The sequence below is a fragment of the Limulus polyphemus genome, unplaced genomic scaffold (assembly GCF_000517525.1).
Source record: "Limulus polyphemus unplaced genomic scaffold, Limulus_polyphemus-2.1.2 Scaffold208, whole genome shotgun sequence".
NCBI lineage: Eukaryota > Metazoa > Arthropoda > Merostomata > Xiphosura > Limulidae > Limulus > Limulus polyphemus.
The window spans coordinates 679,430-693,624 of NW_013665818.1; the positions used below are offsets into that span (position 1 = coordinate 679,430).

At 33.3% G+C, this 14,195-nt stretch overlaps 1 protein-coding gene across 1 annotated transcript in view; it reads right to left on the reverse strand.

The window, feature by feature from the left end:
• Positions 1-1,905: 1,905 nt before the first annotated feature.
• LOC106478401 (sushi, von Willebrand factor type A, EGF and pentraxin domain-containing protein 1-like) overlaps positions 1,906-14,195 on the reverse strand; it is a 133,905-nt gene continuing 121,615 nt past the window's right edge. Inside the window, exons 36-40 of the mRNA XM_013938945.2 lie at positions 10,781-10,951; positions 9,021-9,116; positions 7,495-7,590; positions 4,464-4,560; positions 1,906-3,314 (exon numbers count right to left, since the gene is read on the reverse strand). Coding sequence (XP_013794399.1) covers positions 3,257-3,314; positions 4,464-4,560; positions 7,495-7,590; positions 9,021-9,116; positions 10,781-10,951 — 518 coding nt within the window. The 3' untranslated portion in view covers positions 1,906-3,256. The remainder of the gene's footprint in view (positions 3,315-4,463; positions 4,561-7,494; positions 7,591-9,020; positions 9,117-10,780; positions 10,952-14,195) is intronic.

Sequence of the window (14,195 nt, forward strand, 5' to 3'; positions counted from 1 at the left end):
TAAAAATTCAAACTTATTCCCCTTTGCTTTATTTAAATAGCTCTCTCTCTCTCTTTTTTTTTCAACCTGAAGGTTTTTATAATTTTTCTAACATTATTCATTGTATTTTTATATTAGTAATTTTTCTAAAAATTCTTCAAATTGTCATTTTCATAGATTTGCTGAAGATGGAATATGTGTAATTCCAAAACATTCATTTAAAGATGTTTGCAACTGTTGCTGTTGCTCTACTACACATCAAGGTTACAAGGAATTCCATAAAGGCTATTGAGGAAATTAAGGATCACTGCCTCCCAACAGTATTTTCTTCACTATGGACTGTCTTTCATTTGCAGTAATATTTCACATGATGAAAGTCTTGAAACTGCACTTTGTTTAACTAATCCATTAAAATATCAAAAATTAATTGATTTACCCAGACTCGTCTTAACCTTGAATAAGTACAGACTAAGTTTTAACCTTGAATAATCCTGATTTCAGCAGGATCATTATATTCAGACTAAGGTCTTAAGCCTGAATAACTCTGACTTCAGCAAGAACATTATATTCAGACTAATGAACTATGAGTACCAAGGTAGCTCCTAATTTTCCTAACATATCTATGTGTAAAATGGAAACACAGAGCTAAAAGAAAAATATTGTAAAATACAGACTTGGAAATATTACATTCATGGTGATACTTTCTATATTTGAATGGTTGATATTGAATATTTCCAAACTTTTTACCACAAAACTATTAAGCTTACATTTGACTGTTTCCTCATAAACAATCTTTCTTGATGTCACTGTCTCCACAAAAGATGGCTTTCTACACATTGATGTATACAGAAAACCAACAATGACCAAAATATCTTCATCAGAAGAGTTTCCACCCTACGCACACTAAATTAACTGTTACCTATAGTCAAGCCCTAGACTCCAAGAAAAGTTGTAATAACAAAACATAGGGAAGAAGTACTAAAAAAAAAGAAACATGACACATAAATTATGAGATTCATAGACAGATTGAAAAGGCTAGCAACATTCAATGAAATATCCTCCTCCAATAGTCTAACATTAACCTTTTTAACAGAATTCCTCTTGTAATTACATACCATCCAAATCTCAAGAACATTTCACATAAAAAAACATTCCTATATATTTCAATTTATGGAGTGTTTAAGACTAATTTTCTGAAAAATTCCCATTTTTCTTTCTAGTAAATAAAAATCTTGCTGACATTTCAGCTCATGCTAAAATGAACTACACATCCAAAAAGAATGGTTGCCAAACTTGTAACAATACTCATTATCAGACCTGCAAATTCATGAAAACTATCCTTAGAGAACATTTTAACATTCAAAAACATATTCCTGTCACTAAACATTTTAATCAAACTGACCATTTTATCAATGACATGACTTTTTTAGGTACTACCAATGCTGTATTTCAAGCTAAACTAGACAGTGATAAAAGAAATTTACTGGATTGTTGCTATTAATAATGTTAGTCCTTATGGCATTTATCTTGATTCTGACATTTAATATCATCTCTGTCTTACTTATTGTACATGCTTTATGTTCTGGAACATATTTCTAATATTTGGGCTTAACTTTAACAATTATTTTATTTAACCTACTTTCTCATATTTTAAGATTTTTAAAAAATTATTTAATGTTTTATAACAATTCAATCCATTGAATCACCTTAGAAATTTATTTAATTTCATACTATTTCATGTTTGTATTGAGTGAAAAATAAAAGATACTAATAGAAATGTAAAATGAATAAATAATAAAGATAAGTTGTTCTGTTTTTTCTAATCTTGTATATAATTTTCAAATTGTTCTTTAGGCCTCATAATAGGAAAAGTGATCCACCCCATGTAAATAACAGATTACATTAACTCACACCTAGCTAATCAGATTTACTTCTTGTGTTTCAGTTTATTTCCACATTTTACACTTCATTATACCATTTTTTCTTTACTCCTGAAGAAGACACCTTCATCTGTAAAAACCACTTGGGTTTTATCAGGTTTTTTTCTTATTGCTCAGCAGTTACTAAGAAACACATCACCATCATAATGCTAAGTAAGACCAAGTAATACATCTACCTTATAATCTAGAACATTTTAATACATTATACAGAAATCAATAAGGATATCTTCAATTATATTGACTTATTGCTCAGTACAGAACCAAATGAATATAATATTCAAGGTCATCATATTGATTTATGCATTACTGATTGAAATAACCAAGAAACATATAATCATCTGGAACAAAATATTGCAAGATAAGTATTTTCAGCTGAATTACAAAATAAGAAATTTTAAAAATTAGACCTCCTTCTTAAGGAGTGAATTGTGAATGTTTACTTGCATAAGGGCTCAGATTATTATTTACTTTGTTTTGTTATTTATCTAGATCAAGTGTGATATATTGATTTATTGTTTGGCCATGAATAAAATCTCATGGATTATGTAAAATATATTATCCAGTACATTAACCAAGCAAATTTTAAGCTAGATAAGTCTACAGTGATATGATGTTTTATCCTTAAGAAGGCTCTAGTAACCATGACACTAGAGTTCTTCCCAAGTTGGAATTTGCCAAACATCCTCTAAACAAATGTTAAGTATTATCATAATGTAGATCAAAAGAGTTGTATTATTGAGAATGACCATGTGGTCTTATGAATCATAATAATTTATAGACAAGATAACAATTTTGTTCTTTTTTTTTTATATATGGTTTAATACGACTTTTCTTACATTTATAATTGAAGTTTGTATAGGATAACAAAATCAAACTTCTTCCTGTCAGAATTGATCTCAAACCTCTACTTGAGTATTGCATATTTTATTTTTAAAATAAAAATTAAAAAAAAGAAGTTGTATAACAAATATAATATAATATATTATATATATTCACTTTGTTTCAGTGATTAAAGTCACTAACTATTGTACTTAATGCATTTATTAACCCATTTGGAATACAAAACTGTTACATTGTAGGTAATGACATTCTTATTTCCTACATCTATATGAAGACAGAATATTTTATTTACACTCAAATTATACAGTGTAGGGCTCATGTTGGTAAACTAACTTTCAATGACTGGAAAAATGTAGTAAAAACAAAGGTAAGAACTCAAGTTTAATTTTAAAGTTATATGTGTGTAGAAGGACTACAAAAAAAGCTAAGAGGTGACAAAGAATATTTAAACATCACAGGTTTCAGAATGATTAGAATAAACACTCAGCATCTGATGCTCAGTCTCTAACCAAGGCAATGTTGTCAAAATCATCTGGCTCCCAATATTCTCCTGACCTATAAGATTTGAAAATAATAGAACTGATAAATTGTTTTCTCTGAAATGATTATTTTGAAAACAGAAAAAAACTGCTTGGTTGTCAATAGACTTATACGTTCATTACGTTGTAGTTACAAAAACGATACAGCAGTTGAAAACATGAGTACTAAGACACTTACGGTCTATACATGAAGCATATGTGTCTTAATATTACCTTTTGATTATAAGTAGGTAAATACATAGATCAGAATTAAAATACAATTGAATAAAGAGGATAGGTAATTAAATACATTGTTCTTATCTTTTTACATACAAACATTAAATGCATTGTTCAATCAGCTGAGTACCCCTTACCGTTAGCAAAATTTTTAGATGTAATTCCAATAATAACACATGAGGTTTGGCCAGCTTAGGAGACTTAGGTTAGTCTTAAATTCATATACTAAGATAACAAAGCGTAATAATCTTTATAATAAAAATGTCATTATAAAAAAATACAAATATATACATGAAACATTCTATTCAGTACTGTTAGAGAAAGTAAAATAAAGAAATAGTACAGCATACCCTACTTATGGAACACATAAACACTAGTAGTTTGCTTCATAAACTGTCATAGATTTAATATTATGGATTACATAACAGTGTTCATTAAGTTATATACAGAGTCAAAAATAATCCTGGGTGAGGTTATTAAAAACATATGCAGCCAAATGTGGTATTAACATCAAAGTGTTTATGATATGTAAAGTATTTGGTAAAAAATAAGTAAAACTGAAAAAAAAAAAGGAATTTTAACAAAACTGAGGTGAATGGAAAATCAAATTTTCATAGTTTTTTTCTGTTTTCAACCTTTGCTAGAGCTTCATGCTTCTTTTGCATTTGGCTTGCCAGCTACTTAATACATAAGAATAAACATTTATGAAAAACAGTTAAAAGTAGAAGGGGCCCTACTTAGTTTGGTAATATCCCAAATTGAGTGATCAGTATAAAAATAAATAGTTTAAAATCTCACACTCAATAATTCAACATTATTAGAGCTGAAATCATTTTATTTTTTAACATGTGAATCACCTTGGAGGAATTGATAATTTAGTTGAATTGGTTAAACTTTTATGTATTCTTGCTTAACCTTAAAATTAATGCTTATTGCAAAGAAACATTACCTGTATTCACATCTAGCCCCAGAGAATATACGCGGACATCGACAAACTCCTGGTTCAACACACTTCCCTCCATTCTGGCAAGATGGTTCACAAATGGCTGTAAGTACAACAGTTAAAAAAGTTTAATAAAATAATAACTAAAGAACACCTTTCACTGGAAAACTGCAAATATGTTTAGCATAAGACTGTAAGTAATTGTTTTACCTACTATAACATAGTTAAGCATTGTATCCAGTAAAATAGGAAACTTTTCCTAAACTGAAAATGTATTTCAGATAAATACTTACCTTCTCTCACAAAAAGCTTTACTGCCTTCTATTGACACAAATTTTTCGCTCCTCACTAGCCTTGTAACTACCACTTTTTCTGCATATCAACATGGAAATGATCATGCAGCAACCCTCCACCAATAGGAGTATGACACTACCCATATCATAACTAGTGCCCTCTCCAATCATACACTTGTTAATACTTTCGAGATTGGTCATAACTAAGTCAACCAAATCACACAGAAGTGGGAAGGATGGGTGGTAAATGTGAGAGGAGGTAAGTGTCTATCAGAACTACATTTTCAGTTTAGGAAAATGTTAATTTCTGATACAATACCTTACCTCTTCTCACGAAAAGCTAGAATCCCACATTGAACCGATGGAGGACTGGTGATAATATGATCCCAATATAGGTAGTACCCAAAGAAAGACCATGAGGTGAGGTAATGAATTAAAAACAACACACCAGTGGATGACTGCACCACTTCTGAGCCAGTTATACTTTTTGCCTTTACGAATCTGTTGCCAAAACATAAATGGTGGGAACATGGAGGGGTCCCAAACTAAAATACAGCAGTAATTGGACCCCAGGTGTCGAGTGCAACAGATCTTAAGTGGGAGTTTGACCTCAACCAATACCTAGCGGCATCTGGAATTTTACATCAGGTCCGGGGGAAGGAAGAGAGTCACCACCTTTCACCTCAAAAATGGGTACTGGTAGGGAAGATGAGCTTTCATATCAAGAACCTGTCTCTGCATATGCGCCACACCTCCAACACATGATCCACTGGAATTGACATCCAACAGATAGTAGGAAGGAGGAGAGCCCAGGTGGATGTTCATCTCCTGTCCAAAACCTGGTGGCATTGGGAATGTTTCATCCAGTCCATGGTAGGAGGAGAGTACCCAGCCTTACACAAGTGGGAAATTATGTGTCTTGTTCATCTACAACCAACACTAGATCCAATGGGAACCAACATCCAGTGGACAGTAGGAAGAGGGACTGTATTATTGGGTTTGCATCTCCAGTCCAAAACATGGCAGCAGTGACAATTTATCATCAAGTCTACCATGGGAGGAGGGTACCAGCCAAAAACAAGTGAGGACTTATGTGGCTGGACTGTCTGCAACCAACACTTCATTCACTGGGAACTAACACCTGGAGGATGGTAGGAAGGAAGAATGACTAAGCTAGAGGGGCAAACTGCAATATATATATATAAATATGGTGGAGTGCTACAACTAATAATTGGCAACATCTGGAATTGTACATCAGGACCACAGGAGGAAGGGCATCACACCATTGATACCAGCAGAATCCTACCCTCAAACTAAGTAATATTATATACCCTCAGGATGACAGGCCTTCATGGTCCACCAGCCCAGTGGCTAGTAACTGGTAAGTGACAAGGATTCTCACACTCCACTAAAAGAAAGGGGAAAGTGCATTGGAGAGTCCAGAGGATTGCAGCACTGGAAATAGTGCAATGGGTTACTACAATACCCTATTTTGAAAAGCAGAGTTACTGTGTCAATGGAATCAATCAGAAAACACCTGGCAGCACCTGGAATTGTACATAAGGCCACAGTAGGAAAAGCCTCAATGCCACAGAGCATCAGAGATGAGCAGTAATCCCTTTCTGCTTTACCCATGTAAGTCCAAGAGTGTACAGTCTGGAACAAACATATTTATGAAGGACCGTACTAGTCGAGAAAGCTCGTTTTGAGTGGAGAGAAGGTATATTGGAATGATATATATTTGTTTTATTTTGTTGCAGTTAAAAATATTGTTACAGTGGTTGAAAACATAGATATTACGACATTTTCAAAAGAATAAAATATCTAAGTAACACTTTTTACTACTTGTATTTTCACTTGTAATTCTTCAAATTATTGTACATAAAAGCTAAACCAGAAGTAATCATGTTCTGCAAGTAGTAAATCAGTGATGCATACAGTATATCCAAAGTGGTAATACATTTTTTTCTTAAAACTCACAAATAACTTTTTTAGTTGGTCAGTGCAAAAATGTTATTTTATACTTCTACAAGACTAAATATAATAATAACATGTTCTATTGCATGCTATTTTTGGTGAAATTTTTTTATAAACATAAATTAAAATATCAAAGAAGCTTTAAACTGATTTACCATAACAGTTCGGAAAATTCAGTACTGCTAAGAGTAACTGCAGTGACTAGAGAAAAATTATTTTTTATTAAAATCATTAAACTAATAGAATTAATGAAAAATTAAGAACTCTAACAATCCTCCTTATTCTCTATCATCTAAACTTGTATTATGTTAAAGTTATCAATAATGAATGTTAAGTAAATAGATCTCCATTATTCAATCACTAAATATGTTTTTTGTTATCCTGGAGACAGCCTCAAGTTAACAGATTATAAAGTACATGTTTAAGTAATAAAATGTAAGTTTAAAAATAGCCTTCATGATAAGCAAATACTGTAAATTATTTCATAATCACTTTACTTCAGAAAGAAAACCTTTAATAATCTGACACTAAATCACATATTTTGGCAGTTGTATTTTTCTAGTATATTACTTATTAATGAATACTACTACATATCACTAAATTTACAACTTTACTGCTGTTAGATACTGATAAATTATCCCTTTTTAGTGATTCATTTTTTTTATTAAACTTTCTTTTTGAATTATTACATTTCTTTGGATCTGAAAAAATGTTAAACTTTTATGAAAGTTATCTTTTGTTCTAATGATGTGTAACACACCACCAACCTCTTTCGCAGCGACTGCCAGTAAAACCTTGTCTGCACTGGCACATGTAAGGCCCTATACATGTTCCTCCATTCAAGCAAGGCAAGATACACACAGCTGGAAAGGAATAAATTTTATACTGTATCTCTATTAAGCTTTGTAAACAAAGAATTTGATAGAAAACTAAAATTATACAGTAGAGAGCACAGATTTCAAAATGTTTTCAATCAAAGTATTAAAGATATATATGTATATGACTTATTCAACTATAGTAGTTTCATCATTTCATAAAAAATTATTTAATCTATGATGTTAAAAGTCAGTGTTTAATAAAAGTTGCTGCTAAACACACAACTGCAAAATAAGGGTTCAAGCAAATTCATTGATAATTTTTCAGAATTGTAAGTAACTCAGGGAGATGATCAACTGCTCACCTTTGTATCACTAGATTAACCTTTGTCGATCATGATACTATACATAATCATACATTTTCTTATTGCATGCACAATAAATATTAGTGAACAATACCTCAATTTTGCAGATGAGAGTTAAGAACATTAGGTTACCAGCACCTACTATTTTAGAAGTTAAAAAACTGGATTTGAAAACAAATTCAATAGCATGCTGCTTTACAAAACATATTTTCTCCTGAAAGCACTAATAAGAACATCGAATTGTACTTAGGATTACACACAACAGTGCCTTGTACACACATATTTACACCAATATATATCAGTATTAACATACATATCACAAATATGAATGTGTGTGTGTATATATATATATTTATATATGTCTTCATGCATATACACATATATGAAAAAACAAATATATTGTGACTAAATTAATATCCTGTTTCCCTGTTCAGTGTTTTCAGTCCAATTAGTAGATTTATGTTAGACTTAAGATATGCAAAATTACACCTGGCACCCTGTAAAAAAAATATATAATTGGTAACAAGTTGATGCCATTTCTGAGCAAAAGAGTGTTTGCTTTTACTCCCTGATGATTTTGATGATGTTATTTATATTGTTTTTTTTGGAGAGTATTTGTATTTAGAGTAAAGCCATATTGGGCTATCTGCTGTGTCCACCACAAGGAATTGAATCCTGGATTTTTACGATGTAAGTATGTAAGCTTACCACTGACCCACTGCAAGACTTATTTATATTGAAAATAATTAGTTATTTGTATATTCTGAACAACAAAGTTACAAACATCAATCTGTACAGGGCTGGATTAAGCCTACTGAGGCCCCACAGGCTCAGGCTAATATATTCTTAGGGGCACACAAATGGAATTGTATGTTGTTTTCAAACATTTTCAAGGACAGTGGGGCTCCCAAGGCCTTTATAGACTGAAGGCTGCATCCGTATCAGCCATTGTATTAATCCAATACTAACTGTATAACACTGGTCTCACACCATTCCATGTTAAATTTAATTTAAATGATAAAGTTCATTTCCCTCTGAAATACCATTTCTGAAAGTCATACAGAAAACATGTGAAAAAGCAGAATTCCTACTTTTTTTTTCAGAGAAACATACCTTGTTGACAGAATTCTCCAACATATCCTGGTGGGCAGCTACAAACCCCTGGAGGTACACATCGGCCACCATTCTGGCAAGGCTGGGAGCATAGTGCTAGGTACAAGAAAGGACAGTACTAAAATTAAAATTACATACACTGTATAGTAGTGTTTTCATTCATTTCCACATGTAATGCACTCAGCAGAATTACTGACTACACACAAAATCAAGTTGATTCTTCTTAAAATAAATGACTGCATAAGACTTAATTTTGGAAAAAATTGATTGATGGCAATGGCGCTGATATTAAATTATAGTACAAACTTAGCTGACAATGGTCTGTTACAATTACTGGATACATACTTAATGCATCCAAAACCTGAATATACAAGTGACATTAGTGTGTGAATAAATGGCTGCAAATGTTTTTTTTTCTTTTAAGTAAACGTTTTATTGTCTGGTGTATCTTTGTTCATTTTACAGGTGAATGCCAAGAAAACATTGAGGTCTTCCAATCCTTTGTTTTCAAGCATATTGAAGATATCTATAAGTGAGCCAGAATGTACATACATACAAAGATAAATAAGTCATAGCTAAAAGAAGAAATTATGGGAATAAGCTTTAATTATGAAAATATGTGTATATGAACAAGACAATTGAATAGTGATAAAGTTCAGATTTAAGACATCTTTTCACACTTGAAATTTACTTACCTAAGTTGAATTAAAGCACTATGTTTACATATCTTATCCTGGGTATTTTTGTTTTTCAATAATTTTAATGATTAAAATTAAAGTTCAACACTTTTTCATGCAGAAAACTAACATATTCCAACACTGTAAATGTATTTCTGATAGATACTCACCTCTTCTCATATATAACTTTCCCGATTCAGTGCAAACCTCTGGATGTGAACTTTTTCATTCACCACTAGCCTTGAGGCTCCCACCTAATCTCACATGTTTCCAAATGATATTGCTGTACTGTTGCATGCAATGACAAACCTCCACCAATAGGAATGCAACATCACCTCTTAGTGCATCTGGTTCAATCTATGTTGATTTTTCAATCATCACTTCAAGATTAGACAAGAAAATAAGATGAAGTGGGAAGGAAGGGTGGGAAGTGTGAATGATGGTATCTATCCAAGATACAATTTCAGCATTGTAAAACGTTAATTTCCAATACCAATCATAACTTCCATTTTATATATATCGCTAGAATCCCACAATACATTGGTGTGGTATAGGGACCATGGAGTGTAATACCCTAAACCATGGCACAGTATAGGGGTACACCCATGGGAGATCACACCTTGTCTATATCAGGATACACTATTTGCCCAGAAAGGAGGGGAGGGGGAAAGTAGGGGTCACAAGAATGGGCAGAATGTACAAACACAGTTCTTAATCTGCATCAGGAAGTGATATATGTGTATTGTGGCTATGGCACATCATACTGTACATTGTGGGTCAACTACAATCCAGAAGGATGCAGGAAAGCAGAAGGGGAGAAAGTCAGAAGGCTGAGAAAAGGAAACCACAATTTGACCAACCAATAGGTGCCACCAGAAAAATGGTGAGTGAAAGTTAGCATATAGATGGCAGCACTGAATCTGAAAAGCTATATACGAGTGGATGTTATGTATCATATTGGAATATACCTTTTTTCTCATTAAGAATGTCAGCTTTAATTTAATGTTAAAAGTCTGTTCTTAACAGTTATGAAGTATATTATTACCTATTCTTACAATATGATATAATATTACACATACTGACCAACACAGTTTGGATTTCCACTCCAAGTACCATCACCAAGACAAGTCAGGATGGTTGAACCATTCAGTTGACTTCCTGGAGGGCAGCTGATGACCACCCGATCTCGATAGAAGTAGGAAGCACCAAGCACAATAGCTCCATCAGTGACTTGAGGGCGGCCACAGGCAACACCTGAAAGTACAATAAATGTAGTTACGTAAAAAATACAGCACTAGCTTTATCAAGGAAGATATACATTATTGTAGCAAATGTAAGAAAAAATTAATTGCATAAGCTGTTTTAATCATGTATTTTCTGTATTTGTATCATTAATGGTGTATGTATTTGTTATTCTAAGTTAGTACACCAGTGGAATTTAAAACAAAGGTGTATTTTGATTATAGACTAAAGTAAGTAGTTATTTTTGAAGTAGAAATTGTGATGATAACTACAGCTTTTATGTTCAGAACAAGACCAAGCAGTAATTTTGAATGTGCTGATATATTTTACACCATCAGATTGGAAACATTCTCCAACTAAGTATTTCCATATATATATGCTTAACAACACATTATAGTGTTGCCTTGTTATGCATAGTGAGGAAATAACTGAAAAAAGTATTTCTGAATGTCTGGTGAAAATAAGGATACATTATAAAACATCATTCAAGCAATGAACTTCATCAACATTTTTGTTTTGACCTAATAAAGGGTTACTGAAGGGTGGTACTCACTCTGTTGATAATAAAAATACATTAAAACACCCTTCAAATGATAATTTTTTTGTTTTGACTTACTAAAAGAGTTACTGAAGAGTGGTATTCTCTCTCTCTCTCTGGTGATAAAGAATTCAATATTTTCCCTACTTGAAAATGTATTTCAGAGAGATACTTACCTCATTGCACCATTAAGTGCTATTACCTCATCCACAATTGCCGTGAAATTTCCTGCACATGTCATTAGCCTTGAACAAACCTTCACCAATAAACATCTCTAAGTATATTGCAATAGGCTATGGCATAATCATCACAATACTGTAGCCCTCCACCAATAGGAGGGCAACATAACATCCATTCACAGTAATCCCTGTGAGCACTAGCCTCATTCTTGAAGAGGCAAAAACAAATTTCACCAAAGGTGGGGAAGATGGGTGGGAGGTGGTGTAGAGAGATAAGTAGTATCCATGTGAAATGCATTTTTCGGGTAAGGAAAATATTAACTTCAGAAATATTACTTTCTTTCTGCACCACTAAGAGCTAGAATCCCATACTGAAGATGGTGGAGTGGCTAGTTCTGATAATTTAAAAAGATGAGCTCCTTTCTGAAGTAGCAACAGAAATGGGAAAGCACATGGGGCGGGAGGAAGGCACCACTCACAGAGGAAACTCTTCATATCGACATCTCCAACAGCTTGGTACTAAGGAAGTAAAGGTTCTTCCATGCTGCACTAAAAGAATGAGGGAGAGAAATAAATGTGGGGGGGATACTGGAGAGTGTATGCAGACCACTGTTATCAGGCATGATCATTTGGAACTGGGTCCCCACTGAGAGACAGTGTAATGGGGGGTTACTATAGCTGAAGACAGCAAGAGTGAGCTTGGTGTAAAGAAAAAACTACACTTGGTGATGTCTATGTTATTTGTTTTTTTTTTGTAAAGGGTGTGGCAATTGCTACATCATTTTTACAGATATATCACCAAAGCAGTCTTGCAGAAAACTCCATCTCAACAGTGAGCATTGAGTACTGGTTTAATACTTTCCATACTCCCCCTGCTTTATCTAGATTTCAGTTAAGTACTTCCTGTGAGGCAATGCTGGCCACTCAGAGGTATTCCATGACACCAAAGAAGGCATGTATTGTTTAGTTCATGAAGCTATGCTCATTCTGGTGGATTTTCCACTTCTTTTATTTTATTGTCATTGAAAAAGAATGGTACACGTATGGCAGTGCCACGAAATATCTGAGGGGCATAGAGATGAAACCAGAACATTGATGAAGTTGGAGATGAAATTCAACAATCAAAACTCACCACACTAGAGCCTCTGGGAAGACTGAAGAATGACAATAGGAGGGAGTCAAAACACAGAGGCACACAAACTGCCCAATGACATAAATAATAGGAGATGAATGTGTCAAGTGTAGACCACATACTCATCTGCAAGATATAATTTAATGGCTAGTATCTTTAGGGGGTGGATGCTAAAGAGGTAGTATTATACATGCCTTAGAAATAAAGAAATAACTTAAGACATAATTGTGTAATGTTTATTTGCAAGTAGAAACTTCATGTCATCCTTAAACTCATCATCAGAATAAGGAACTATTTTGTGTTTAAGGAGAGAATAGGTAAACCAAATCGTTTGAACATTATCTACTGTATAAATGTATAGGTAATCAGATGATGTAGCAAATTGGTATAATAATAGTTATGATGGATAACATTTCAATAAAGATAACTTAAAATTGTTTTGTTAGTTTTTTATGTAAAAGAATTTATTCATCAATCAGATTTATTTCATAAAACATACACGTATCACATTTTTATTTCATACATAAATACAGCCTGGGAGAGAGGATTCAATGCAGGTTGAGAAAGCCATCCATGTGGAATCAAGGAGCAATGAGAAAGTGATTCAGCCATGGCAAGGTACCAATCTTTAATCATCTTGGTAATGATAAAGAGTCAGGAATGTGGAGTAGTAGATAAGATCTATAGCATCCACCACCAACAAAGAAGTCATTGTATACTGAAGACATTGAAGATGCAAAGAATGGGAGATGATTAAATGAAAGAAGAGGTGGAGTAGGAACAGAAACTGAAAAAGAATTTGCACAATCTAAGAGTCGCTAGAGTAGTAAGACCACAGGTGGGCAAAGATAGGCACAGAACTGAGGATCAGCTTTAAAGAAGAGTTACTACCAAGAACATAATTGGGTTGCCCTGTGTGAGGGGAAGTAACAAAAAGAAGCAACTGGAAAAGGAAAAGGAGAGGGATTAGCCTAATGTGACTCCCAAGGATGGGTAGAATACTAGTGGTCTAGTGAGTCAGGAAACCAGGGAAATTATACAAGAATGCTGTCAAGCAGCCTCAGCCTGTGATTTCAAAGAGTCAGGAACACCCACAAAGACCTCATCTGTAAGAAAATGGGCAATAAGTTTTGGCAATGGGTATTGCAAAGATCGCAGAAATAAGAGTAAGAAAGGCAGACATCCAAAAGGAAAGCATTCTGACTGAGAAGGTCCCCAAAATGAAAGAAAATGGGTTAGAACAGTGAAATTACAGAAAACACATGCTAAGGTGGCAAACAGATAAGAATAGGTGTCCCCTACAAAACTATCTGGGTCACGATGAAGAGATTTTGGTGAGGAAGTGAAAGGTTGGAGTATAGAATAAAGTTGTTGGGTAAAGGTAAGACAAAGATGAGTAGATTGCTG